This window comes from Tribolium castaneum, chromosome 6, assembly GCF_031307605.1.
Source record: "Tribolium castaneum strain GA2 chromosome 6, icTriCast1.1, whole genome shotgun sequence".
NCBI classification, from domain to species: Eukaryota; Metazoa; Arthropoda; class Insecta; order Coleoptera; family Tenebrionidae; genus Tribolium; species Tribolium castaneum.
Window position 1 is genome coordinate 653,127 of NC_087399.1, and position 25,865 is coordinate 678,991.

Below are 25,865 nucleotides of genomic sequence, written 5' to 3' on the forward strand. Positions count from 1 at the left end.
TAGCAAAAGAAAAGTCTTCTTGATGACCCATTTTGATTTGTAAAATCATTAAAATATTCTGGGATCGTATTTAATTGCCTTGTTTTATGTTTAGCAGAAATCGTATTTATTTCAACAACTTTTCTATTTTTTATCTCCGAAATTCTGCTCGTGCGATGTCATCAATCAAATTATTAACATCTGGTTGTATTTAACTTTCTGTGAACCCATCATTTGGTCTAAAAATAATTTTGACAAGTCTATTAACGCGTGTTACCTACCAGTTGTAGCAATTATACCGATTTTTTGTCACTTGAAATTTAATTACTGTTTAAACTGGTAACTACTATAATTCGAGAAAACGTGAAAAAATATAATTATGCGTTCTAATCTAGCACTTATGATTAATTCTTGTGGAAACCTAAACCCGTAATTATTAGAAATTAATAAGAAAAAACGAGAATATTAAATGAGTAATTTATTTTTTAAAGTTTGCCAAATAAATAGATATTTTTTGTAGGTATTTCTAAACATATCACACAGAAATGAACGTTTGCTATTAGATACATTAGTAGCTTTTTTACAATTGCTGAATAATATTCATTAATAACACTTAATAGCTAATATTAAATAATGGCTAAAATATTTTTCAAACCCCCAAAAAGTTAACTAATTTAAATTAAATGGCTCTTGTACAAGAAAAAAAATCACTTGTTAAAGCTCAACTAAAGAGACGGTTAATTAAAAAAAAATATAGTGTAAAATGGCGTGTTATATGCAACCTAATAAACACAAAATCCAACAACAGACGATATATACGCGACCACCAATACACATTTGTGTATTTGGTGAAATACTCAGTAAAAAGTTACTTCATAGCTTCATTCACAGGACATCATAATTGGATTTTTAATCAAACAAAAGAATTTGTTTTCATAACTTTATTTTGTAAAAAATACAACTTAAATCTTATAAATATGTATAAAGAAAATAATATAACTTATTTCCGGATTTATTTATTATTATTATAAAAAATACATCAAGAATTAGTGGGCAGAAATGCTAACTTGCCACACCCTGATAGTATTATCAGAATAGCCAGCAAACAAAGTTTGCCCATCTGTCGACCACGCAAGCGAAAGACACTGTGGTGGTTCAGCCTTGCTAAGCGGTTGCGAGACAACTTCTGGTCTAAGTTCCTCAACCATTTCCTTGCTCTCCAAATCCCAGATCTTGATAGAGGGTCCAAAAGCGGCACACAACCAATACCTTTAACAACGTTCTTCTTAAACAAATCCTAACAAACGAAACGTTTGAATGCTTCAAGCAAAAAAAAATCAGCCCCATATCCGCTAACCTCTCATAGCCAATCAAGTGGTTAAGTTTTGTGTCATCATTTCACAATCACACCGAAATAATAAATCACATCGATTATTACCTGTTTGGCGAAAAGCACAAAGCCGTGATGATATCATTATGGTCAAGTGTGTGCAAGTGTTTGCCATCGTTAAGATCCCAAAGCATTGCTTTGCAATCTTTACCGCCACTTGCACACAAGCTACCATCAGGAGAAACAGTCACAGTGTTCAAATAACCGGTGTGACCTGAATGGTTGATCTTGAGGCGGCAGTTGGTCAAGTTCCATACTTTGACCATGCGGTCCCAACCCGCCGACACGATGATGGGGTTCGAGTGGTTGGGCGAAAATCGCACGCAAGAAACCTAACAAAAAAGCTTAAATGGCAAACTTCCTTTTTCTTCAAATTTACAATTTCATTCACAAAACAAAAACAATAAACAACTAGGCACTGTTTTCAACAATATTTCCGCTGATATTTCTATTTATCTTGATGACATTGCACACGTAACTCATATTTTAAAGCTATTTAATAAAAAATTTCATGCGAGACACAAATTTAAAGTTTATACAGATAAAGAAATAGCTTCTAATAAATATTTAATTAATTTAATGTCCATATCATCCATACCGTCAGAAAATGTAGATTATAAAAAAATAGTCGCCACCCTTTTTTTTCAGTAAATTTAACAACTTTTAACAAGAAAAGAAAAAACATATCTACTACTAATAATGCAGCACTCGCCGTGCTCGTGTTGTAAAGAACTCACGTCGGAAATTTCTCCGAACACTTACCCAATCAGAGTGGCCATCGTCCTGGATGGTATACTTGCACTCGGCCAAAGTGTTCCACAATTTGATGGTCTTGTCGCGGGATCCTGACACGATTTGGCGGTTATCAACCGAGAAAGCCACACTTAAGACATCCTAAACAGATACATTTTTAAGTTTTGCGAATGATTGCTAACACACCCATTGGTAGGACTAGCCTAATATGTCTCACGATACTTACACAAGGGGGCCCAACAGTCAACTTCAGTCGCCGTTAATACAAAAAAAACAAAAAATCTTCCGACTGTTGCAACGTGAGATATCAAAACTGTAAAACGGTAAAAATGTATGTTTCAAACCTTGGTATGGTCCTCAAATCGACGCGTTGTTTTCCCAGCAGCCAAGTCCCACAAACGCAAGGTCTTGTCCCATGAGCCAGAAAGGGCGTAATTACCGTCGCTCGACAGGACAACGTCAGAAATAAAATGGGAATGGCCGTACAAACGCTTCTGGGGCACCCCGTAGCATGTCTCGTCACGTGTCAGTTTCCATACGATCAAAGTCTTGTCTAAAACCAACAAAATCGGAAATTATCCACGGGAAACATGCTCCCGAAGGCCAATTTGGCGAAATTGGGGCAAATTTCAAGCGGATGGTTGCGTAATTCACCAATAAATGGGGATTAGAAAGGAGATTATGGGTTAGAATTTGGGTTCTTACCTCGAGACGCGGACAAAATCAAGTCGGGGTATTTGGGGTTGGTCGCAATTTGCGTAATCCAGCCGTTGTGCCCCAAAAGGGTGCCTTTCAATTGAAGGGTTTCGGACATTTTTCAGAGGACCTTCCTCACACAAGACCGGCTCAAAAAGAAAAGGGAACGGAAGAGAGAGGTGGCTCTGCAGTTGCCAACCGAACAAAAACACCCATTACGCAACGAAAAGTCACTATTAGTCACTAGATTAGCTAACCACACCGGTTGGAGGGCCTGGATTTTTTTACGTTTTGCATAATTTGAAAACCAAACGGTTTTTACAACTTTGTTGTAGCCCCTCATTACAATTTGTGCAAAAAGTGGTACTTGAACATTTACAGTTTCCTGTATAGTTGGTTGTACTTCAAGATTTTTTACCTTTGGTCATTTCTAGTACCAAATTTTTGACGATTTTTTTGTGGAAACTGCGTTATGTCACACCTTTTATTTAATTTATCATGTTTTTTGTTATTTGAACCGGCCAATCAAGCGGCGTGGGCAGGGCCTGGGAAACAAACGACCTTGCTTGAGTAATGTCAACAAAGCGTCAAACTGTCTCTTACAAGCAATGAAAAGCCCCCAAACGCAAAAACCGATTAAATTTCGAACTCCGACGTCCGCTGTGTCAATATTATGCGACAAACCGCCCCAGGTAAAATTCTGTCCGTGATTAATGGAGTTCGATTTGAGTTTCCCGGTCGGTGGTGTGAGTGTACAAAGCCGCCGCTAGAGGTCTTATTAAATCCACCACATAATCGCCATTTTGGTGTGTTCATCCGAGAATAGATAAAAACTAAAATAACGAGTAATTTATGTAGAGAAACAAACCGAATTTCGAGCAGTTTAGTGTAATTATTTATGATCTAACTTATTTTCGTGTGTATGACCAGATACCGCTAGCAATGGATGATAAAGCGTCGTGTAAAGAACTGGATCAGTGGATAGAACAGTTAAATGACTGTAAGCAACTATCAGAAAATCAAGTAAAGACACTATGTGATAAGGTAAATATCGCCCCTTTGCCTAGTTTTAGTCCCTTGAATCGATTCGTGTTCGCTCCAATTAACGCAATTAAAGTGTTTATTTTAATTAGCACCGCCAGTTTACTCCTTATTTACAGTCCTGGTTACGTTATCTCTAATAAAATAAGCACTTTAGATCCTTGGAGCCCGATCTTTTATCAGATCCTCTCAAACAAACCACTGATTCATACCGATGATTACGAATGAATCAGTGGCGGCTCGTGGTTAAACCAGGTGAAGAGCTAACGAAATTCAAAATTTACAACCAAATTTCATGTTTTCCAATTCAAAGTCATAAACACAAGCATTCTATCATTCCTAATATGGCCAGAAATTTCCAAAGATGACTGAGAAACTTCACTAAAAAAGGTGACCTGACTTGACTTGACCTGACCGAGCTAAAATTAGGTTATGTTTTTTCTGTCGTCATCAATGAGTCATCGTGTGATGTCATTTTTTCCCTGTTCCAGGCGAAAGAGATCCTGTCGAAGGAGTCGAACGTACAAGAAGTGCGATGTCCTGTAACCGTGTGCGGGGACGTCCACGGCCAATTCCACGACTTGATGGAGTTGTTCAGGATAGGAGGAAGGAGTCCCGACACGAATTACCTCTTCATGGGTGACTATGTAGACCGTGGTTATTATTCGGTGGAGACGGTGACACTCCTAGTAGCTCTCAAAGTTCGATATAAAGAAAGAATAACGATTCTAAGAGGTAACCACGAGTCGAGACAAATCACCCAAGTTTACGGTTTTTACGACGAGTGTTTGAGAAAATACGGAAACGCAAACGTTTGGAAATTCTTTACGGATTTATTTGATTATTTGCCTTTGACGGCGCTCGTCGATAGTCAAATTTTCTGTCTGCATGGAGGACTCAGTCCCAGCATTGATACCTTGGATCACATTAGGGCGTTAGATCGTTTGCAAGAGGTGAGTAAGGGGGGCAGCATTTTTAGAGCATGGCTACATTCGAAAATGATACACTTCTTCAATAAATTACATCATCTTATTGTTTTGGAAATTATGCAATTAATTGAATTGGCAGTTTGTCGTTTAAGTCATAATTACCTTTCTCATGCATTCAAAAAACTACAATTTGTTGAGTTATCTCATGTAAAACTAGCGTTAATATCCGCAAAAAGCTGACAAGTTTAACCGATAATTTAATACGATTTTGTTTTATTGTGTAACAGGAATAAAAAAGTAATGATCGATTGCCTCTTACGTGTAATGACGTGATTGATTTAATAAAATTCATCAAAAACGATCCGAAAAATCTAGCCAAAATGTTGGTTTAATTTTTTGGGTCCCAAAATTTTGTTCATTTTTTTTAACTAAAAATTCGTGGAACAAACTAGAATTTTTTCTTGTACGAAAGTTTAATTATTTTGAGGCAAAATTCTTCAAAAAACGTGAATTATTGCTTCAAAAATTTTATTACTTTTCCTATTTAATTTTTAATTCATTTGGCGCTCTTCTCCATTGATCCGGCTTTGTCTTGTGCAATAAAAGACCTCGTTTTTAGTAAAGGTTGATAAGAAAATTAATTATTAAACTTGAAAAAAGTTCGTATTGTCTATTATTGATTAAGTTAATCAATGTTAATTTTCTTAAATGTAAATAAATACGTCACTGATAAAGAAAAGGTATTTCTAAAAGAAGAATTTATTTTTGTCTCAACAAAACAATGATTATCGTGGATTGATCGAGCAAAATAAATACTTGATTTTGTTTAAAAACAAGATGCCAAATCTGTTCGTTTTAATCTGAAACTTTTTCGGTAAATCTGCTCAAATAAACGAAAATCCGACACCACCTCGTAATAAATCTTCCACTTTAACGCTGTCGTTTTTAATTTGATTTAATTTGTCAGAATCGATACAAGACGTTCGCTTCATGGCTTCGTTTTTATGGATTTTTGCGTAAATTTCGTACGACTCTCATAAAAAAAATTGCCAGTTATTGATTCTGGCTTGTCTTGTTATGAATATTTTACGATGTCGCTAGTTGAAAAAAAACCTGTGAGGGCATTAAACCCTTTCTCTGGTGACAAATTACCACGTAAATCTTTTAAAGAGAAACTTTAGACTTGGGGAAAAAAGTGACACAAGTTTAATTTTAGTAAAACGTTGCTTTTCCATTTAATGTGATAGTCGAAAAAAAAATTGAAACCAGTCGAACGTGAAGTAATTGCTTTCAAGGTCCCACGTCAATCTATTTAGCTTCCAAACAATTTATCGGATGGAAATCTCGAGCGTTTGTCACCCCAAACACCCTTAATTATAATGAATTCATCACATTGCGACCTTGACCCGATTCTGGTTTATCTTGGAGTTGCTCTGGATAATTCACATTCTTGCGGAAAATTTATTACGGGAACAATAATTTCGCCAAGGAAAGTTTGCCGGTCGGTATTTTTAGATATTTATGAGTATTAAATCAGTCCGGTCTACTAAGCTGGTAATACCTGTTTGGTAAATCTTCAAACTCATGTTAATTAAAATTTTAAATTCATCCAAGAGTGATTTATTACGATTGCGGTGCAACTTTTTCTTTTTTTCGGTGAAACGCGTGAAAATCTTCGTTCCGTTTTTAATATAGCAGACGGAAGCATTCTTCCTGTTTCCTATTAGAAAAATGATAGAACGCTGGGGAAAATCGAATCAATACAAGCGAATTGGCCAAAAAACAAGCTCCCGTTTTGTTTATTTTGGCGAGTAATCGAGTTGTCGACGAAGGAAATACATTTTCAGGATAGAAAAACGGAACAGTGTGTGGGGAAACTGTTAAAATATTTGATAAACAAAATAAACACATGTTACTTGTTTTCAAAGTGGGTCAGGTGACTACTGTTTTATTAAAGTGGCTGCTTATCTAATTACTTAATAATGAATTTTACGCAAATAACAAAAAAATAAGCAAAATATTCCGTTCTTATTCATGTTTTTTTTTATTTTCTCATACAAAAAAACATACAATACAATTAAAAACTATTAATTTCAAATTGATTCAACTTTGCCATCGAATTTTTTTTGTGGAATTGATCGTGAGTGTGTATAATATTTTAGGTTCCTCATGAGGGGCCAATGTGCGACCTTTTGTGGTCGGACCCCGACGATCGCGGGGGCTGGGGTATTTCCCCCCGAGGGGCTGGTTACACCTTCGGTCAGGACATTTCCGAGACTTTCAATCATTCGAACGGTTTGACATTAGTTTCGCGTGCCCATCAGCTAGTTATGGAAGGTTACAATTGGTGTCACGACCGCAACGTCGTCACCATCTTTAGCGCCCCCAATTACTGTTACCGTTGCGGTAACCAAGCGGCTATCATGGAACTAGATGATGCCCTCAAATATTCATTGTAAGATGATGGTAGTTTTCGTGGTGATTTGGTTTTAATTGAATTGGTTACAGCTTACAATTTGACCCAGCACCTCGTCGTGGGGAACCCCACGTGACGCGCAGGACACCCGATTACTTCTTGTAATTCTTATATTTGTCAATCGCAATATCATAAACTTGCTTAGATATATTGTATTTGTTAACAAAAAAATGTAGCGTACAAATGACGCAGTCTGAAAGAGAACAAGTTCTTTTCTGCGCCCAGTTCCCATACTAATAATTTAACTGAAAGGGGGGCGAAACGAGCTTTTTTCTGTATACTGTTTTGTTAAATTATTATCAAATTCGAGGAGTACTGAGGTTTGGTAGGTTTGCCCTATTCGCGACCAAAATTATTATACATAAACTACAAGGTAGGTATGCATGTCCTAGTTATATACTCAGTGTTTTTAATTAAAAAAGTGCAGTTTCTTTCTTTATATTTGTGTAAAAACGTTCAGTCCGTTTTTTCTATACATTGTGTGATATTGTGTACAGGGTGTTTGCCCCCTGTGTATGAAATTACCTGAATTCAACAAACAAAACTGCGTTCGGCTATGGCTATAATCTCGTTCATTTAATAACATTAATTGTGTTTAAGACTGTACATTTGGTTTTCTGTGAAGTAAAAATTATTTCTAACCGGCTCTTTCATTGTCACCCCATCTCGTAACCTTTTCTCACCTAATTAATATTAATATTCCTCTCGAAAACTGCTCAATCATTATGTTTGTTGGGATATTTTATAAACAAGTTAAATCATTTACATAATGATATTTTATGCTGATACGAGCGAAAGAAGAATTCAGTTTTTATCCAGCTGTTATCACACCATGTCCACACTCAAGGTAAGCCACAGCCACATCTTGTAACCACTTGTAATCCCAGTGTAGTATTTGAGCGGTTTCGGGTCCGAATTTTCCTCGGAAGACCCCAGATGCCCCAACTCACTCCCGAAAGGGCAAAACAGCCCACAAAAGTGCCCATATGGGTTGTACGCCGAGCAATTGTCCGGGAGCGCCTTTACGGCACCCAGATGCGAAAACAGGAGGAGTTGGTTGTATAGAATCCGACCATCGGTGGGACACAAGCCCTTTTCGCCCTTTCCAGGGGTCAATGTTACGCACAACTGGACGGAAACAGAGCCCGACCCTAATCAGGTAAAAACCGCCACAAAAATTAAATTTATTAATTGGCGACCACCAGATGCGATGGAATCCCTTCGACTTGCCCAAACCCGGCGAAAACGTTGATTTTGTCTCCGGTTTGAACACCGTCGCAGGGGCCGGGGACCCCAAAACCAAACAAGGCCTAGCTATTCACATTTATTCCGCTAATAAATCAATGAAAGACCGCTGTTTGTACAACTCGGACGGCGATTTTTTAATAGTCCCCCAAACCGGGATTTTGAAAATCACGACCGAGTTTGGGAAAATGCAAGTGGCGCCGAACGAAATCTGCGTCATCCAGCAAGGGATGCGATTTTCGGTCGAAATTGAGGAACCGTCCCGTGGTTACATTTTGGAGGTGTTCGGGCAACACTTCACTCTCCCCGATTTGGGCCCAATTGGGGCGAATGGTTTGGCCAACCCCCGCGATTTTCTCACTCCTGTGGCATGTTACGAGGATCGTAATGTCGCAAAATACGAAGTCGTGGCCAAATACCAGGGCAAATTGTTTGTGTGTGAACAAGACCACAGCCCGTTTGACGTGGTGGCCTGGCACGGTAATTACGTGCCGTATAAGTACGACCTTGCCCGCTTTAATGTCATCAATTCGGTGTCTTTCGACCACTGTGACCCCTCGATTTTCACCGTCCTGACGTGTCAGTCTGAGAAAAAGGGCACGGCAATTGCCGATTTCGTGATTTTCCCGCCGCGTTGGTCCGTTCAGGAACATACGTTCAGGCCGCCTTACTACCACAGGAATTGCATGTCCGAGTTTATGGGGCTTATTTTCGGGGAGTATGAGGCGAAGAGAGGGAGTTTTAGGCCAGGAGGGGCCACTTTGCACAGTATTATGACTCCGCACGGGCCCGATTTTAATTGTTTTGAGGCGGCAAGTGTCGAGGTTTTGAAGCCGGCCAGAGTGGCTGATGGGACCCAGGCCTTCATGTTTGAGAGTTGTTTGGGGTTGGCTGTCACCAAGTGGGGGGCTAAGACGTGCCAGAAGCTGGACCCGGAGTACTACCAGTGCTGGCAAGGGCTCAAGAGCCACTTTACCGGCCCGAAATGAGATTTTTCAATAAATTACTACGTTTACAATTCGTGTTTTTGTAAATAAGCCTTTTTAATCCTGATTTATAAATCAGGAATTGAAGATAATTTTTTATGCAATTTCTATTCGACCTGTGTCATAAAATTTTTTTAATGAAACTTGGCGGAAATGTTGACTGTTAGCGGGTAATAAATGATTAAAATTCGAACGATTGTAAATAAAACAAGTGTTCTGGACAAAGTATTTATTTATTTGTAAAAAATGTTTAAAATATTGTGGATAACATAATGTTTCAGTTTGATAAACACAAATGGTCACACTTTCACTTAATTACTTCAGTAAAGGAAACGAGAACGTGGTATGCTTACAGGTAACACTAAAACTAAACATAAATAAAAAAACTAGACTAATTCGCTGGAGTTTCCATATCGGCCTGTTGCTCGGGCTCCTCATCGTTATAAATATTCTCGGCCATTTGCCACACTTGCATAATATTATCCTCAGACACGGAACAAATAACCCACGGTTCGTTGGGATTCCAACTAAAATCTAAGGAAAAAAAATTAAACGCTAATTACACTTTGATAAAAATTACGAAAACGTTAAGTAAATACGACTAAAGATTATTTACACAAAAAAAAAAAAATATCAAAAAAGATTATTAATTTACCTGAAATTTTGGCCGTGTGGCCCCCATGTATGAAGAGGAGCTCCGGAGGCCCATCCTCTGCATCCTCCGGACTTTGCTCCTCTCCGATTTTGCTCAAATCCCAGACATGCAGCCTGCGATCGGTCCCCGACGACGCCAGAATAGTCTCATTATGGGGGCTCCACTGCACTTGGAAAATCTCATCCTTGTGCGACTCAAAACTGTGCAATTTCAACTTAAGATTCCTCAAATCCCACAAAGCTACAGTCTTATCAGCGCTCCCAGTTGCAAGAATAAACTCCGAATAGGGGTTGAAACTGAGACAGTTAACCTCAGCAGTGTGTGCATCGACAGTGTGCGACGGTTTGCTCGTATTGTTACACCTAGTGTCCCAAATCATCAATTTCTGGTCGTCTGCGACCGAACCGAAGAGACTTTCGTGCAGAAGGTGCCAGGCGACGTCCTCCACCACGGCAGTGTGCCCCGTAAAAATGGTCTTCGCGTCTATAATTCGGTTCTCTTTCGGGGTCGCGTTAATGTCCCAGAGACAGATCGTGTGGTCATCGCTGGCCGAGAGCAAATAGCCGTTCAAGTTGGGGTTCCAGGACAGCCCGTAGCCCTCCTTCTGGTGCCCCCGGAGTCTCAGGTCCGGGTGGCACTCCCCGTTGGGGTCAGGCTTGCTGGGGTGCTTCGTATAGTCGAACACTAGCACGTCGCTTGAGGGGGTTTTTGTGGCTATAACGCACGGGTTCTGGGGCATGTAGCGAGCCCTGTTCACCTCTCCTTCGTGGTTGATTTTAATTTCAATCTCAATTTTCCCCGAAACTGAGCCAAAACCGCCAAACTCGCCCTTTTCGTTATCATAGTGCGAGGCATCGAACTGAGCGTCTTCGTTCGGGAGCTGGACGCTGGCGATCAGGAGGTGGTTTTGCTCGTCGGAGGTGTGAGTGCCGAGGATTAGGCGGTGGATGGAGTGGTCTTTGCCCTCGGGGCGCGTTACATCGGGCAGCCACTGGGCGGTTAAAGAGGGCCACTCGAGGGCATGTGTCATTACAAGGTCGTACAAAAAAGGGGTGTTTTTTTTCCAGATCTTGTACTCTTCGTTGATGACTCGCTCCTCGACCGCGTCGTCGAAGGTTTCTGTGTAAGATTTTTTGTGCAGTTGACCGGGTTTTAAGGTTACGTTCGCAAAGTTACAAAAAAAGCGTGATTTTGGCGAGGCAAACTAGAAAATACTTACCGGAGTCTCCCTTATCCCCCATTGTTACAACGAACACAAACGAATAATGTTAAAATTGATAAATTCAAGTAAAAATGAATGAGCCGTCCACTAAATATGACGCTAGCCCGCCAATTTGGAACAGTGGTGCCACAACGCCACAAGTCAGCAGATTCAAATTAAGCAAACCGTGGCCAAAATTTTGGCGGTGGTACGTTTTGATTTAGCTAACTCGATGCTTCATAGTCATGGTATTCCAATGTTTTATTAAAAAAATAGAAGGAAAAAATATATAATTGAGAGCCAACGTGGCAACAGGGAGTAAAAATTATGCGACTGAAAGCGATGAGCACGATTGTGTGTTGAACCGAAAACTTTAAAATTCACAATTGAATTAATTTTCAGTGATTTTTTTTAATATAACTTATAATCAGGTTGTAGAAAAAATAGAGTATGCAGCTTGAGTCTGGTTCACTAATTTTTCAGCTCAAGTTAACACTTTAGGATTTATTAAATAATGCACGTTTACTTACAGAGGTGGAGGTTAAAAAAAAACTCAGGTAACTTAAGAGGGTTTATTCAACGAAATATAAATGGAATCTCGGGCAAGATCACAATATTGAAGATAATCATTAAGGCACAAACTTTCAAAATTTAAAAAAGGGTTACTCAATATTAAAAAAATAATTAATTGCACCTAAAACGTAAAAATAAATAAAAATAAGAGCAATGTAAAAATGAATTAAGTAACTTGAGGAACAGGGCGATAAAAATTTATTTCGAAAAATTTGGGTAAAAAACTACGAACTCGAAGCTACACTAATATTACTAACACTCGTGGCGCGACTGCTCGGCCTCAAATCCACGTCTCTTTTAAAAACAGCGAACCCTTGATTAACCAATTCTTGTGCGATATCGACGTCCTTTTCACCGTTCACATCGAACAAATCAACACCGGGGACCGGAGAGCCCTCGCGCTTCGCCCTCGTCTTCTCCCTAACACAATATCCGTTAATTTTCGCCGACAGTTTCTTCCACTGCGCCACATGTGTCCACTCTTCGAATTTATCCACGGCTTCCACCGACCAACTCTCTCCCACGGGATCTAAAAACCCACTTACCCACCAAACGCCCAAAAAAATAAATAAATAATCGTACCAACTCGTGCTAGAAAACACTCAATTGCTTGAAAATGCAGTCGGAGGAAATCGGTCCTCAACTCGTACAATTCCTCAACGGGGACCAAATCCGTGTCCCCGTAATCAACATAGTAGAGTTCAGCTTGGGGCGGGTTATCGTCACTCAGACTGAGCACTTCAGCCCGGTACCATTTGCTGTCGTATTGGAACACAGCAGCGACAAGATCGCCTTTAGTCACTTTATTCAAAATGTGGGATTCGCGATTTTCCTGCTTGCGGTAGTATTCGGTCATTTCTTCGACCAAAACGTCGAGTTCCGTCGCTTTGGGGCCCACTATTTGGAGCCAGAAGCGGGACGGGTCCACCATTGCCGAGACATACACCTCGAATTGAGCGTCCGGTTGACCTAATAAAAAATTGCATTTTTCACCTATTTATTCCTCTGAATTAACAAGTCTAGTGTTGTGTGATATTTATTGTGTGACTAAACTCTTAAAATAACCATTACATTTGTCATAGTCAAATAAAAAATAAACAAATAAAATCGGCATTTGAAAAGCGGAAAAAAGCAACATTTAAATGCATTTTATTCAATTTTAATCGCGTTTGTGTCGGTAAAACAGCCAAGGACAAAACAACAAAACAAGAGAGAAAGCGAGTCAAACCTGACCTATAGCCAGGTAAAACTTTATCACCTGGTTAGTGCCATTTTATCCACGTTTACAAACGCCTTAAATCGACGAAAATCAATCAAATTTTCGTAGTTTAACGCCTGGTAAGTGTTGAAAAATAACGTTATCAAACAATAGATTGTTTTTATGTTAAAAATCACACAGTCTTGTGCTAATTTTGTTTCAATAATCCCGCCATTACTCACCTTATCCGGTCTCGAGATAAGATAATTCACACCTTGTGTGTACCTAACAACTTACATAAGAAATTCCAGTCGTAGAAAAATGCAAAGTGTAAGACTTTTCCGCCAAATTGGGGCAAAAATCAACCGCCGGTCTTACGCATCGAAGGATGTTTTCCCCCCGACAACAATGAACGACTTACCAACCCCTAAAGGTGACTGGAAGACAAACTATGAGCGAAAACAACGAAAACACAACAGGGATTTGATCCTTGGGGTTGTCACACTTGGGGCAACCCTTGCCTACGGCTACGCCAACGGCTACTACGATTTCTACAACGACATCCCGGCCCTACCCGACACCCCCCCAAACTACAGGGTGGAAAATTAAACAATTCTGAGTGTAATTAATTATGGAGTAAAATTGAATAAAGTATCAAATTAGTTGCACTGGGTTTTATTTAAACGCGCTCACTCGGTTTGGCAAAGATTGTGCGTGTTAAACAATAATATTAATACCTGGAACTGGAGAGATCCTTTCGACTTTGGGGCTCTCCACCGGCTTGGGGCTCTCGCTGGCCTTCGGGGGGAGCCGGGGCTCCCGCTTGGCCAGACTTGCCTCAATCTGGACTTGGGTTTTGTGCGACTGCTCCACGATCTCCTCAATCAATGATTTGGCAACGACGATTTGTTCCCTCGTCCCTTTGATTGAGACCCGTCTATTGACAGCCCCCCTGTTGTCATCAACTGTCACTTTCGCCCCCGATTTGCAGCAAATCTCGCGAATTCGGTCGCCGTCGCGCCCTATGATCCTGGCAATGCAGCCTTGAGGCACGTAAACGTCCTCACATTCAAGCACCGGTTGGTTGTTTACGAATTCTTGCACCAAATTTTCCGCAATATTGCAGGCCTCAATTGTGCCCCGAATCACGCAAATTGCCTCCTGTTGGCCTTCGCGTTCTTTGAAGTTGATGCGAGTGTTTGACTGCTCTTGGATCAGTTTGATGTTTTTGCCCCCGCGTCCAATGAGGACTTTAACCATGTCTTTGTGAACTGGGACTTCCAGGATTTTGAATTTTGAGCTACGGCTGAGGGTGTCAGTGTAATCGTCATCGTCGTCTTTTTTGAGCAAGAGGTACAGCAAATACCCCGAAATGCCGCACACTGATAAGCCCAAAGCCAAAGTTACACTTCTTGCGATTATCCTGGAAATGGGGAAATGATTCGCTGTTATGCAATTGTAAGCCGGGAACTTACTTCATGCCGGTGCGAAATCACACGTTACGTTACCGAATTATTTTTTATTTTGATGGTTTAAAATAAATTTCTATTTTTACAAAACCTAACCTCTTTCTGGACACATTTGATTTTAGAAAAGTGACACTCAAGAGTGCGCATGCATGGTGGCAGTACAGGAATCTGTCATATCAGTGCAGTCGCGAAATTCTAAATGTTGGCGCCAAAAATGCATGTAAGTACCATTTGCTTTTTTATAACCGGATATCAGAACTAAATAACACCGGCAAAAACACGTAAATTTATATTCTAGTTCCGCTGTTTAGTTTTGGGACAAAATAAAACAAAGGTTGTGAAACTAAGGGCATATTTTCTCATTTTCAATCACTTCACATTTATTTCAATTGTTGGCACAAATTTTGGGGATTGTTAGCTCAGGACGTCTTATCTTAGTGTTAGGACACACTTAAATATATACAGATATAGTTCGAGCGTAATGAAACCGAATTTATACAGATATAGGAGTGCAAAAATGAAAACGATCGTTGTATCATAAAGTCGGTATATTTGTTTACACTGTAAACAATTCGCATAAAGTCTATAAAAAATAGCTCTGTCTTCCTTAGAATCTGACAAAAACAACTCGCATTATAAGCTGCCAAAATAATCACAAACATAATACTTAATCAATTACAAAAACAAATTGCAGAAATATACTAGACAAGTAACGACAAACAAATAAAAAAATATAAAAAGAACAAAAACCTCTCAAAATAAAAAAATATAAATGGTGTAAAAAATCACTTTACTGCAGCACCCTCCTGCAGTAAAACCCCAACTCGCGGCACTTCTGGCACAGGTGCTGAGGATGCACCTTCGATTGGTCCGAAACGTCCAGCCCGTCCGGTTTCTCCAAAGGTCGCTAGACCAAAAATTAGTCACAATCAAATTACAGTTTCCTATCTCACCTGTTTATGCGGATACACATTAATTTGGCATTTGATGCAATCTTGGCCAATATTCGCCCACGAGTTCCCGCTCATCCACTTCCTCTTACATTTGGGACATTTAAATTCGCCAAAACAACGTTTGCGGCCTTGATAAGGGGTTTTGCCTTCGCCTTTAGGACGCGCCTGTTGACAAAAGTATCAAGTGTAGTCAAGAGGTGGCGCTACGTCTTAAACGTTGCGACTATTGGCTTTTGCCAAGATAGTAAAGAGGTGTTTCGACGTTTATCATTCGTCTTCAGTAGGGTCTTAACTGATCCACTGTAGCGAATGATGAGCTCGGGTGATGATCACGTGATTAAACCCCGCTTATCTGTTGCCTTATCGCAACGGGCAACAGGTAATTGTCTGACGCTATTGGTCATACTGAAGATCCACATTTTTAATTAATTTAACTTTTGCAAATAAATATCACCCTGTATAACGAGGTGACTTTATATTTGCTTAAAAGCTAGTTCGCTTGCAAACTGGAGCAGTACAACAACCTTGATTTTTTTATAGCTCAATTTCAGTAAATAACGATAATGTTGAGAGGTTTCCAATTTCTCAAATCTTCTCACACAATAGTGTGTTAAAAAACAATTCATGGCATTCTACGATAAATATTGGAGTGTAATTCTAATTAGGTAGAAATTCATTCGGTTGGATTTATTTATTTGAGTCAACTTTCGGATCATATTGATGTGTAGGTATTTTTAGAATTCTGATTTTACTCGAGACCGGAGAATCCCCGTTCGATTGACGAACGAACGAACGAACACTCAGTGTTTCTGTGCCATTACAGGAACTTGAGATTTTCTGGATAAGTGGGTGATAAATTTCATAACAAACCCAAATTCTTTTAAATACAACAAAAACACCAAAATTTATGGACACTTTAAAACACTCAAGTGATTGATAGATGAATGTCGGCAGGTTGTTGTAACGCGTGAAAAAGAATTGAAGTTCGCTTTTGCCGTTTTGTGTGGTCCAGACAAAAGCCCGAGTGTTTACAAATAATAATTCAACATAAAATAAGTGCTTATTTCAAAACATTAGACGGGAACGATTTCGTGGAAATGAAGCTAAATAAAATGAGACACAGTTCCGAGAAAAGTTAGACGTAACAATAATCTAGTTTCTTGATTTTCTAATTAAAAATATATTGCTGCAGGGTTTGTTTAATTTTTGGTAGTTTCCGAGATAAATTTAGACTGAAATTCCTTCCGCTTTTATTTGTTACTAGTTAAACATTGTTTTTAGTCAAAAAACAAGTTTACGACACAAAAATCAGATTAATGTAAAACCGAAAACAGGTCTAGGTATTTACATTCAGGTGACATTTATTCAAATAAAATTTATTATTACTGAAGTGGTAATAAGTGGACAATTGATGTTTACCTACGTACTTTAATACGTACTATTATCCCATCTTTACAATATTTAAAAACCAAATCCAGTTTAAAAAATTATTTAATATTTTTAATTAAAAAACCGCAAATACAAAAAAATTGAAGGATGTAAACAAAATTGTACAATTTTTATAAATAGATAGTTTGAAGGTCAGTTTTGGGGCTAACTGAATTTTCCAAATAGTAATTAAAAAAATGCCACGAGAGTTTGAAAATAAGAAGAAAAGCAAACGTATTACGAAAATGCACAAAATAGGACAAGGTTTCACTTTTTTTTATTCATATTTAGAAAAATAAAATAAAATAAAAATTACCAAAAATTACAAAGTAAAAATCAATTCATTTTTTTGTTTTGGTAAATTTCGCAGTCTTGCCTTGGTGAAAAAAATTACGTGAAGAGTGAGATTACAAATTAGAGTACTACACCTGTCACAACAATCAATGAAAATTCTGAACGCAATAATTCAACCTTTTCCCACCGTTCGTTCGTAAAAAAACTCTCGATCTAAGCACAACCCAAATCAGAGAACCGGTTGTATGTTTTTTTGCAAGTGCGTTAAGCACTAAAATTTGCTTGCTGTTGGAAAAATCGGCAAGAGAACGACTCAAAATTAGTGAAGTAATTATTTTAAGGCCGAGCGCCAATCCGAATAAAAATAACGCGAATTAATTTTTTCCAAATTTTGCGACCTACCTTGGGGCAATCTTTGATGTAGTGTCCCTTCTGGAAGCACAAATGGCACATGTAGGACGGTGGTGGCCTTTTCAAAGTGCGTTTATCCAAAGCCAGATCAGCAAATTGTTCCGTAAGATCGCTCAGGGAGAGCGTATCCTGCGATGGACTGTAGTTGACACATGGTGTTATAAAAGTGCTCCAAGTCGGAGACAAGAGCTTGGGCTATAAAACAAAAATTAATTTTTTGGGAATTATTATTAAAAAATCAATCACCTGAAAGGGTTCAGCCTGATGCGAGAGTTGCATCCAATTGGTGTTGAGCATTGAACAGTTCATGGTTTCGATTTGGGCCCCAATGTGGTTACTATTCGTCGGTTGACTAAGAAAGTTAGCAGTTGGGGCCATTTTTCTTAGCCTGGAAGTAATGCATTAAAATTTAGCCGTACAGTCTTGCATGCAAGATAAAACTTCAATCACCTGGTTTCAAGCACATCAGAGTCAGTGAAAAACGACAACAAATCGACCATTGTTAGTGCAAAACTGAAAAAGCCAAATTTGAGCAAAATCAAAAAAGCACCACCTGGAGCACGTGAGCCCGTTTTTCTGGATTATTATGTAAGCCTGAAGGTGGTAGCCTGATCCAGAATAAGTCGCACGTGTCCAGGAAGGTAGTGTTTGTTATTCCAAACAAAACACCCAAACACCAAACAGTTAGGAGGAAATTTGTTGCAAGCAAAACCAAAAACTGGGAACGAGCAATCAAAGGGTGGACTCACCAGATTCGGGTTCGGTGGTAAATGCTCCTTATGTGCTCATAACGATGAGCGATCTGCGTGCGAATGGTCCTAGGGTTTTCTGGATGCGTACTACGACGTCATGGTAGTGGGGGATTTCAGCTCGGCTTAAAATAAGTCAAGAACTAAGCTGCCTCTTTTGAACGATATTTTATTGCTGCGATTGTTGTTTTTTGAGGATGTTTTCACCGGTATTTCGCGACCAATTGAAGCTTTATCGCTAGAATTGCTGACCAAGTGCCGATTTATCAGCTGGGTGAACTTTGTTGTTGGAACAAAAATGCGGCAATTCATGGGATTAATTAACACACGCTTGCCGAAGCCAAATTTTGAGTGCTTTAAATAAGCGAACAATTCAGAGGTATTCCAATTGTTCGCAGGATTGTAAAAATAGACGAGGATTTTGCCCAAAAAATTTTGTTCGTAATTACCATCTGTTGGGTTTAATTACAACTGGAATTATTGTATTTGTTACTAATTTATTGGATTTTTAAAAACCAGTCCTAAAATGGTGATTGGAGTGGCCAGAATCGTCATTGGTCGAGAGCTGGAAAAGGAGGTGCTTGCCCCCCTCTCATCTCCGATGAAAAGAGGGCATTGGGACCCTAGTGAATTATTATACGAAAAAGGAAACGAGAAGTTGTTTAAAAATAAATAAAAAGTTGGAAAATATTACAATTTTTTCCTGTGATAATGACAAAACATAATTCCATTCAACAATTTTTTTTATCTTATTTTGCATTCTCGGCTTAAATTCGTAACACTTTTTAAATTTCTTCTGTCTTATTGCATTTCAAATAACTTCATGTGTTGACTACAATTTTTACCTTTATAATTTTTCCGTTGTTTTACTTTAAAATTTCGGTTAATTAATAAGTTACATTCAGAGTTGTTACGAAAAACTGATTAGGTCATTATCAACTACTTTAAAAATGTGATCATTTTCCTCTTAGTTTTCGAGTGATTTAAAAAAATATATTATTTTTTTAGGATAATTCGAAAATTACATGGAATTTTAACAAAAAATATTCTTCAAAATTGATTTTATTGATACTAATTATCCTAAGTAATTAATTTTAAGTGTAAAGAAAGGTAGAAAAATTCTGAAAAAAATTCACGTTTCCTTTCCGAGTTCATTCAGAACTTAGGGTGGGCAAGGGGATTTCCAGCGCCTACTACGAAATACAATTTGTAGGAAACCCAAAATAGGATTCGGTGCTAAATTTTAATAATCCTTTCTAGAATATCCAAACGGCCGACTATTTTCTTTGTGCAGGTAGAAAGACAAAACAGTATTTCCTGTGTGGCCGTTGTTATAAAATCGGATATAATTAACGCAATAATTTATCACAAATTTACACCAGTTTAACAAAATTAGAGCATTTAAAAAAAAACTATTGCATTCAAGTAATATTAGTAATTAAAAAACTTTTAGAATAAACAAGGTTTTCATTTGAAAATCAGCGATTTCCTTCATTTATTTAAGAAGTTTTTTTAAGTAGTTACAATTCTAGGTGTTTTAAAAATATATTATCGAACAAAAAATGCCGAAAACTAACGTAGGACTTCGTTTTTGTGATTTTCTGCATCGGTAAAAAAGTTTTGCGATATTTGGCACTTTTTCAATTGAAATTTTTTGAGATAATTTCCATCGATTTTATAAAATCTTTTAAACCCAAAAATAACTCATTTAAATAAAGATAATAAAAAAACAAAACATATTTCTACGGAAATTAAACCACTGTTTTATTAAATATAAAAATATAAAAATAATAAAAAAAATATTAAATATTAAAAGCGGCAAAAATAAAATAATTTGGGTTGGCTAGCTTTTACGTTTTTACAAATCTTACTATGTTGTTTGGAAAACAAGTTCGAGTAATTCAAAAAATTAAAAGTTTGCAGAATTGATTTGTTCAGTCAAAAAAAATTAAACTATGATAGGGATAAAACAATTCACTTATTTTGCCCCAGTTTTCTTGGAAACGGAAACAATCACAGAGCTGTTATAAAATCGGAGATTCTCATTTCCTGCCGAAGGTCGGTAATTTAGAAAGTACCCGAAATAGGATTAAGCTCTAAATCATCGCCAGATAATTCTGAAATTCCTGAAAGAGGGGATCAATACAGGAACAAAGTCGTAAACTTCCAACTGTTTTGTAGTAATGGTATTTTGTGGTCGAACACTTTATTCCATTGATCAGTTTTTTTTTGACAAAAGAATCAAAATGTAACTTTATTTTTATAGCAAGGGAATTGAATATAATGCAGGTACAATTAATCGATTTGAATTATCTTTGGAAGCTCCGCCTAAACATATCGTACGACATGAACGACCCTTTGACATGACTTTCGAAGCTTATTTATTACGCAAAGTTGACGAAAACAAACTGTTGTCTTTCACAAAAATAAATAACTGGTTGGGTGTATTTTTAGCCCTAGAACTTTAAATCAACTACCCTTGTAATACCCCATGCCAGGCAATCAATAATAATCACAATGCGAAAACACGTAATTACGTTTAGAAAATAAATAATCGGGTGAAAGCTTCGATGACGTCGCGACGCCGTGACGTCACTCCCTGTATTAATAACTTTGCGTCTATTTCAAGCCGACATTTATCCAAAATTTAAAAACAATCGAGGGTGCATATCATACGTAGGTCGAACCCCTCTGGAAGTAAATTCTGTGTTCGACGTTGCGTGACATGTAAAATTCACCTGTGGAAACCGTTGGGAAATTTATCGAAGTTGGTTTCCTCCAGTCGACGGTCGCGTGCGGTTTTCACCAGTCGGTGGAAAGCGTCGTGAAAAGCGGGCCGCTTGGTGCACTGGAAAAGGTGAAAGTTCATGGTCTTGTGCAAAATGCAATCCTGGAATTTTCAGCCACATCACGACGAAATTATTTCGCGCAAATGGTAGGTTTTTAATTGTTTGGAAATTATGATAAACTGTATCATGTTTCATTCAAACAAATTTTATCTTTGCGTGCTGAGTGGGAAATAAATGATTCAGCGGAGTCGTTTCGTTTTTATTTTTATTAAAAATTGCCCTCGGGTCAAAATTATTTTATTGCTTTTCTGGTAGTCGTAAATTTTCGGAAGCCATTCCCGTTGTAAATACCTCAAGTGTAGCGAATTCATTCACAGATGGCTAGAGCACAGCAAAAAAATTCTCACACTTTACCGAAATTAGGCAATAAACGAATGGAAAATTGAATCATTGCCGACAATCTGAGTTTTACGACGAAAATTGCGCACCGTCTTATTATTATTACTTTATTTATTTATTGAAACTGAAAGAAATATTTTGTTTATGATATTGCTAATGATTTATTTATTCAACACAACTTGTAGCAAATGAAACACATTCGATGTAAGATAAAGACAAAAATTGTATTTTTGACCTAACTAAATGAGTTCTCGACGTATTTTAACAAATTTTTGCGCAAAAATAAACTTTTTAAACAAAGAACATTAATTTCGATTTTTCTAATGGTCATATTTAGAACGAAATTTTATTTCTCGTTCAGAAATAAAATAAATCTAATATCATTTTTCTATCTTCGTTTGTAACTTTTTGACGTCCGTCAGAGCAAAATTGTAAAAAATATTTTTTTTACAAAAAATGTGATACATTGTTGTAAACAGGAATAAAAACACTTTTCAAAAATACAAAAAGCGAATATGGCGTCCATAAGAAAAACCAAAGTTGAGTATTCTAACTCTGATATCAAGAACGCCTTGGAAAAGGCAATGACAGATTTAGATTCCTTGTAAAAAAGTGCCTGAAAAATGTCCAACTTAAAAACGTCTAGTTCTTTCGATTTATGCTTAAAAAAATAAAAACAAAAATTACAAATTTCTCTTTTTTTCCAATAATTCAAAAACTTAAAATGGCACATTAAATTTTCTTGTAGATAATTGTTCAGCATAAAAATGCGCTACTTTTCCCTAATTTAACCGAACTCGTATCTCTTGTAATAACTGAGATCCCTATGGTGAAGCTCAAAAAATAGACACCCTGTATGCATAAAATATAACATGATTGTTCGGATTTTTAGGCCAACAAAATTGTTCCTCAATTATGAAACCAGTTAAAAAAACATTCACAACAGCCACATTTTAAATCTTTATTGGAAACATTTCGTCTAAATAAGCCAAACAATGTCATTTTCCCTCTTTAATTGTCGTAGTTTTTGAATAAAAAAAAACGAACTACATGTTCGAAAAGGACAAAAGTAATGTAATTTTCAACATTGATTCAAAACTTTACGAGGAAAACGAGCTTAGATGACAATGTGCTTAAGCAAAAAAAATTACAATGACTTATTGAATTGCCTTTTAGAAGGAAATTTCGGAAAAATACTACTTTTTCACTCATAAAACTAGTTAATTTTGACGAAATGTATCAAAATTACATCACATAATTGGAAAATAATTGCCAATTAAACGGCGTAAAAAAGCGAATTTTTGTCTCAAAATAAGTTTTTCTTGTCCTGTTTTATTAAAACAAAAATTTTGAGCGCACTATTATGATTATCATGATTTTCAGTAGCCATTAGAATTTTTCTGTTCTATTTCAGCAAAGCGTTCGATTGATTTTCCGAAACTACGTTTGCGTTTCTAGGTCAACAAGCCTGAAAATTGCTTCTTTGTGTTAAACATTAAAAAATAATTCAACTAGTGAAAATAAATCGTTACCAAAGTTGTTTAAAAATTGCCCTAGTTCTAAACCGTGCAATAACCCGCCGATAATTTATTAAAAACGCCCGAATAAATAATGCACAAAGCTTTCACCAGACAAAATAAAGAGCTTCCTAGTTCCCTTTCCTGCAAACTTGATGTGTAGATAACCACCATTGCGTGGCTGTGTTGTGGTCAGTCGGGGTCAAAGACCTCGCACCCTTCTGTTTTTCACTAACCAAGCCAATTTTTTTTCAATTTCTCGAAATTGTCGTCTGCAGTTTATTCGTGACTGCCATGGAATTAAATGAAAAATCAATTTTTAACGACTGGTTTCTATTTTTGTCGTCGGGTCTCCGCCACGAATGTTCATCCCCATCGGCGTAATCGATCACTTGTGTACACGTTTACCAAAATCAAATTAAATCGATCCGGCCTTATTACCATGTCATGTCGGAATAAATCGCGAATTGAGGGGGCCCACAAAACCGCACTTTTAAATTGCTTTCGCGTGATGATTTCCAGATGAGTTGAAACGCCGCCATGGACAAATACGAGCAAATTTCGGTCGTTGGGGAAGGCTCTTACGGCCTGGTGATGAAGTGCAGGCACAAGGAAACCGACCAAATCGTCGCTATTAAAAAGTTCCTCGAAACCGAAGAGGACGCTACAATCCGCAAAATGGCCCTGCGAGAAATTCGCATGCTCAAAGTATTACCACCATCATCAATTATCATTAATCAATCATCAATTTTAGAGACTGAAACATGAAAATCTCGTCACAATGATCGAGGTTTTCCGCCACCGGAAGCGCTTTTTCCTCGTTTTTGAGTTTCTGGAAGGGACGGTTTTAGACGAGCTGGAGAAAATGCCCGGAGGGCTGGGAGATGAGCGGTGTCGGGAGAGGATATACCAAGTCACCAGAGCCATCAACTACTGTCACAGCAATAACGTAATTATTTTATTAAACAAGACACGAAAAAAACATTTTTTTAGATTATTCATCGTGACGTGAAACCGGAAAACGTGCTAGTTTCCTCCCTCGGCGTTGTGAAACTTTGCGATTTTGGTTTCGCGCGTCTTGTGTGCATCTCGGGGGAGCCTTGCACCGAGTACGTGGCCACCAGGTGGTACCGTGCCCCTGAACTCCTGGTGGGCGAGTCAAACTATGGCGCCCCGGTCGATATTTGGGCCATTGGCTGCCTCTTCGCCGAGATGATGACCGGAGACCCGTTGTTTCCCGGTGAGAGTGACATCGATCAACTGTACCTCATCGTCAAAATGTTGGGTGCGTTGCCAGGAGCTCCCCCAGGTCCCTAATTACGAAAAAACCAAATTTTTAGGCAAACCCTGCCACAGGCACCAACACCTCATGTCCAGGAGTTCGCACCTCCGTGGAATGATCAAATCAGCGTCCAGTGAGACGGACTTGGGCAAACTCTTCCCCAGCTGGTCGCTCTTCGCCCTCGACTTCCTGGCCTCTTGCATGAAAATGGACCCCCACGAGAGATCCACGTCGGAGGAGTTGTTGAAAAGTAGTTATTTCACCCATGATAGGTTCCCCCAGAAGTTTTTACCAGCGTTACGCGAGAAGGTCAACACCGAATTTAACAATAACCCACTTTTGCGGAAATACAAGACTGAGATTTTGATGTCAACGGACAAGAAAGAAGAGACAAAACGACGGGGAGGCGACCAAATCAAGTGGCGCTTTAGCCTGGCTGAGGGAAGCATCAAGCGGAAATATAGTTACGACGTTTTCAACGAAAGTGATAAGAACTTGATTAGTTTATCGAAAACAAGCCAGAGACTTAACGTGGTGCAAAAATCCGGTCAAAAACCCCAAAAACCGAGCGGTAGCAACGCCGAAATGCAAATGCTTGAAAAATCGCTCGAAAGTTTGGCCAAGTTCAGTGAGCGTCCAGTCTCGGCCCGGAAAGACAGTCCCTTGCCCCCATCGCCCCCCGAATTCCAGTCCTTGCAACAGTTCAGTGACTTTAATAAATCCCCCAATGTCTTGCACCCCAGCATCAACAACATTAGTTTCAACAGAGACCCCCCGAAAAAATCCCCCAACTTGTTGCAAAGTTTAACAGTGAAATCGAACTTGAATCAAGTGCCCCTATTGACAAATCCCCGGACTCAGTTTTTGAAAAAAATCGAGAGTAGTGTGACGTCAGATCCCCCGTGGCTGGGATTCCCCAAGAAAAATAAGGAGCAAAAGGCGCGAAACGATGTCTTCACGCTTCCAAATTTACCTGGAGGTGATTATTGGAAAAGTTAAGTGTTTTTAACTTAAAGTGTTTTTAGCTACAGGGAGTCCGAATAAAAACCGGAAGAAGGGGGAAGCGGAGCTGAACATCACCGTGACTCCAGTGAGTGTTTTTTGATTGGTTTTTTGAACCCCGACACTAGAGCCCCCTCCAAACTAACTCCACAATTTTCTTTCAGAGAATACAATCATCTACCTCACAAAAACTCTCACCATCCAAAAACTCGAGTAGTTTTCCTATGATGTGATTTAGTTATTGATTTGCTTGTGTAAATAGGGCGTCTTGTAAAACTTGTTTCTATTCTAGGCCTACAGATATAAGAAAGCAAAACGGAAACTCAATATTTTGGATATTTCGCTCCCTTTGTCTGTTAAGGAGAAAGGAGATGTTTAATTTTTTATCATAGACCCAACTATTATGTACCATGTTATATTATTTAAATAAAGGATATATTTATATCAAAC

General features: G+C 38.3%; 7 protein-coding genes across 9 annotated transcripts; 3 read left to right on the plus strand and 4 right to left on the minus strand.

The window, feature by feature from the left end:
- Positions 1–975: 975 nt before the first annotated feature.
- Positions 976–3,006, minus strand: Rack1 (Receptor of activated protein kinase C 1). The gene is made up of 5 exons (XM_968486.5): positions 2,828–3,006; positions 2,467–2,675; positions 2,132–2,263; positions 1,418–1,701; positions 976–1,248 (listed from the first exon to the last, which is right to left on the minus strand). The coding sequence occupies exons 1-5, from the start codon at positions 2,934–2,936 to the stop codon at positions 1,026–1,028; spliced, it is 957 nt and encodes a 318-aa protein (XP_973579.1). The 5' UTR covers positions 2,937–3,006; the 3' UTR covers positions 976–1,025.
- A 355-nt stretch (positions 3,007–3,361) lies between these two features.
- On the plus strand, positions 3,362–7,905 carry mts (microtubule star). Its single transcript, XM_968453.5, has 5 exons — positions 3,362–3,510; positions 3,749–3,862; positions 4,351–4,812; positions 6,951–7,243; positions 7,297–7,905. The coding sequence occupies exons 1-5, from the start codon at positions 3,427–3,429 to the stop codon at positions 7,367–7,369; spliced, it is 1,026 nt and encodes a 341-aa protein (XP_973546.2). The 5' UTR covers positions 3,362–3,426; the 3' UTR covers positions 7,370–7,905.
- A 65-nt stretch (positions 7,906–7,970) lies between these two features.
- hgo (homogentisate 1,2-dioxygenase) lies at positions 7,971–9,527 on the plus strand. Its single transcript, XM_968420.5, has 3 exons — positions 7,971–8,111; positions 8,157–8,423; positions 8,470–9,527. Exons 1-3 carry the CDS (start codon positions 8,034–8,036, stop codon positions 9,496–9,498), a joined length of 1,374 nt encoding a protein of 457 aa, XP_973513.2. The 5' UTR covers positions 7,971–8,033; the 3' UTR covers positions 9,499–9,527.
- A 182-nt stretch (positions 9,528–9,709) lies between these two features.
- On the minus strand, positions 9,710–11,529 carry Caf1-55 (Chromatin assembly factor 1, p55 subunit). Its single transcript, XM_968386.5, has 3 exons — positions 11,370–11,529; positions 10,151–11,269; positions 9,710–10,029 (listed from the first exon to the last, which is right to left on the minus strand). The coding sequence occupies exons 1-3, from the start codon at positions 11,389–11,391 to the stop codon at positions 9,887–9,889; spliced, it is 1,284 nt and encodes a 427-aa protein (XP_973479.1). The 5' UTR covers positions 11,392–11,529; the 3' UTR covers positions 9,710–9,886.
- Positions 11,530–11,909: 380 nt separating this feature from the next.
- Positions 11,910–14,757, minus strand: LOC662238 (tudor and KH domain-containing protein homolog). Its single transcript, XM_968350.5, has 4 exons — positions 14,598–14,757; positions 13,860–14,545; positions 12,507–12,893; positions 11,910–12,453 (listed from the first exon to the last, which is right to left on the minus strand). The coding sequence occupies exons 1-4, from the start codon at positions 14,600–14,602 to the stop codon at positions 12,149–12,151; spliced, it is 1,383 nt and encodes a 460-aa protein (XP_973443.1). The 5' UTR covers positions 14,603–14,757; the 3' UTR covers positions 11,910–12,148.
- On the plus strand, positions 14,712–25,864 carry LOC662169 (cyclin-dependent kinase-like 4). 3 transcript variants are annotated; one of them, XM_015983024.2, is made up of 8 exons: positions 21,194–21,283; positions 21,330–21,361; positions 23,654–23,839; positions 23,886–24,080; positions 24,125–24,416; positions 24,472–25,392; positions 25,439–25,503; positions 25,708–25,864. In XM_015983024.2, the coding sequence occupies exons 3-8, from the start codon at positions 23,672–23,674 to the stop codon at positions 25,792–25,794; spliced, it is 1,728 nt and encodes a 575-aa protein (XP_015838510.1). In that variant the 5' UTR covers positions 21,194–21,283; positions 21,330–21,361; positions 23,654–23,671; the 3' UTR covers positions 25,795–25,864. The 3 variants fall into 3 exon arrangements, with proteins under 3 accessions (XP_008197428.1, XP_015838510.1, XP_973379.2); XM_008199206.3 differs by lacking the exons at positions 21,194–21,283; positions 21,330–21,361 and adding an exon at positions 14,712–14,811; XM_968286.5 differs by having other exon boundaries at positions 21,221–21,361; positions 25,580–25,864.
- Positions 14,927–18,519, minus strand: LOC662204 (zinc finger CCHC domain-containing protein 24). The gene is made up of 6 exons (XM_968318.4): positions 18,427–18,519; positions 18,128–18,190; positions 17,924–18,065; positions 17,669–17,872; positions 15,545–15,709; positions 14,927–15,498 (listed from the first exon to the last, which is right to left on the minus strand). Exons 2-6 carry the CDS (start codon positions 18,175–18,177, stop codon positions 15,382–15,384), a joined length of 678 nt encoding a protein of 225 aa, XP_973411.1. The 5' UTR covers positions 18,178–18,190; positions 18,427–18,519; the 3' UTR covers positions 14,927–15,381.
- Position 25,865: the final 1 nt, after the last annotated feature.

Bases quoted from the DNA above. Each gene is read 5' to 3' on its own strand.
- LOC662169 (XM_008199206.3), top strand. From the start codon at position 23,672: ATGGACAAATACGAGCAAATTTCGGTCGTTGGGGAAGGCTCTTACGGC. The intron at 24,417-24,471 runs GTGCGTTGCCAG...CCAAATTTTTAG, and splicing joins CCTCATCGTCAAAATGTTGG to GCAAACCCTGCCACAGGCAC. The intron at 25,504-25,707 runs GTGAGTGTTTTT...TTTCTATTCTAG, and splicing joins TGAACATCACCGTGACTCCA to GCCTACAGATATAAGAAAGC.
- Rack1 (XM_968486.5), bottom strand. From the start codon at position 2,936: ATGTCCGAAACCCTTCAATTGAAAGGCACCCTTTTGGGGCACAACGGC. The intron at 2,264-2,466 runs GTTTGAAACATA...GTATCTGTTTAG, and splicing joins GATTTGAGGACCATACCAAG to GATGTCTTAAGTGTGGCTTT. The intron at 1,702-2,131 runs GTAAGTGTTCGG...CTTTTTTGTTAG, and splicing joins ACGATGGCCACTCTGATTGG to GTTTCTTGCGTGCGATTTTC.
- mts (XM_968453.5), top strand. From the start codon at position 3,427: ATGAAAAGCCCCCAAACGCAAAAACCGATTAAATTTCGAACTCCGACG. The intron at 4,813-6,950 runs GTGAGTAAGGGG...ATAATATTTTAG, and splicing joins CGTTAGATCGTTTGCAAGAG to GTTCCTCATGAGGGGCCAAT. The intron at 7,244-7,296 runs GTAAGATGATGG...AATTGGTTACAG, and splicing joins GATGCCCTCAAATATTCATT to CTTACAATTTGACCCAGCAC.
- Caf1-55 (XM_968386.5), bottom strand. From the start codon at position 11,391: ATGGGGGATAAGGGAGACTCCG. The intron at 11,270-11,369 runs GTAAGTATTTTC...AATCTTACACAG, and splicing joins GGGGGATAAGGGAGACTCCG to AAACCTTCGACGACGCGGTC. The intron at 10,030-10,150 runs GTAAATTAATAA...TTTTTTCCTTAG, and splicing joins CCACACGGCCAAAATTTCAG to ATTTTAGTTGGAATCCCAAC.
- LOC662238 (XM_968350.5), bottom strand. The intron at 12,894-13,859 runs GTATTAATATTA...ATTTTTTATTAG, and splicing joins AAGGATCTCTCCAGTTCCAG to GTCAACCGGACGCTCAATTC. The intron at 12,454-12,506 runs GTACGATTATTT...GTGGGTTTTTAG, and splicing joins GTGTTTTCTAGCACGAGTTG to ATCCCGTGGGAGAGAGTTGG.
- hgo (XM_968420.5), top strand. From the start codon at position 8,034: ATGATATTTTATGCTGATACGAGCGAAAGAAGAATTCAGTTTTTATCC. The intron at 8,112-8,156 runs GTAAGCCACAGC...ATCCCAGTGTAG, and splicing joins ACACCATGTCCACACTCAAG to TATTTGAGCGGTTTCGGGTC. The intron at 8,424-8,469 runs GTAAAAACCGCC...GGCGACCACCAG, and splicing joins CAGAGCCCGACCCTAATCAG to ATGCGATGGAATCCCTTCGA.
- LOC662204 (XM_968318.4), bottom strand. From the start codon at position 18,177: ATGGTCGATTTGTTGTCGTTTTTCACTGACTCTGATGTGCTTGAAACC. The intron at 17,873-17,923 runs GTGATTGATTTT...TTTGTTTTATAG, and splicing joins ATCAGGCTGAACCCTTTCAG to CCCAAGCTCTTGTCTCCGAC. The intron at 15,499-15,544 runs GTGAGATAGGAA...TTTTTGGTCTAG, and splicing joins ATGTGTATCCGCATAAACAG to CGACCTTTGGAGAAACCGGA.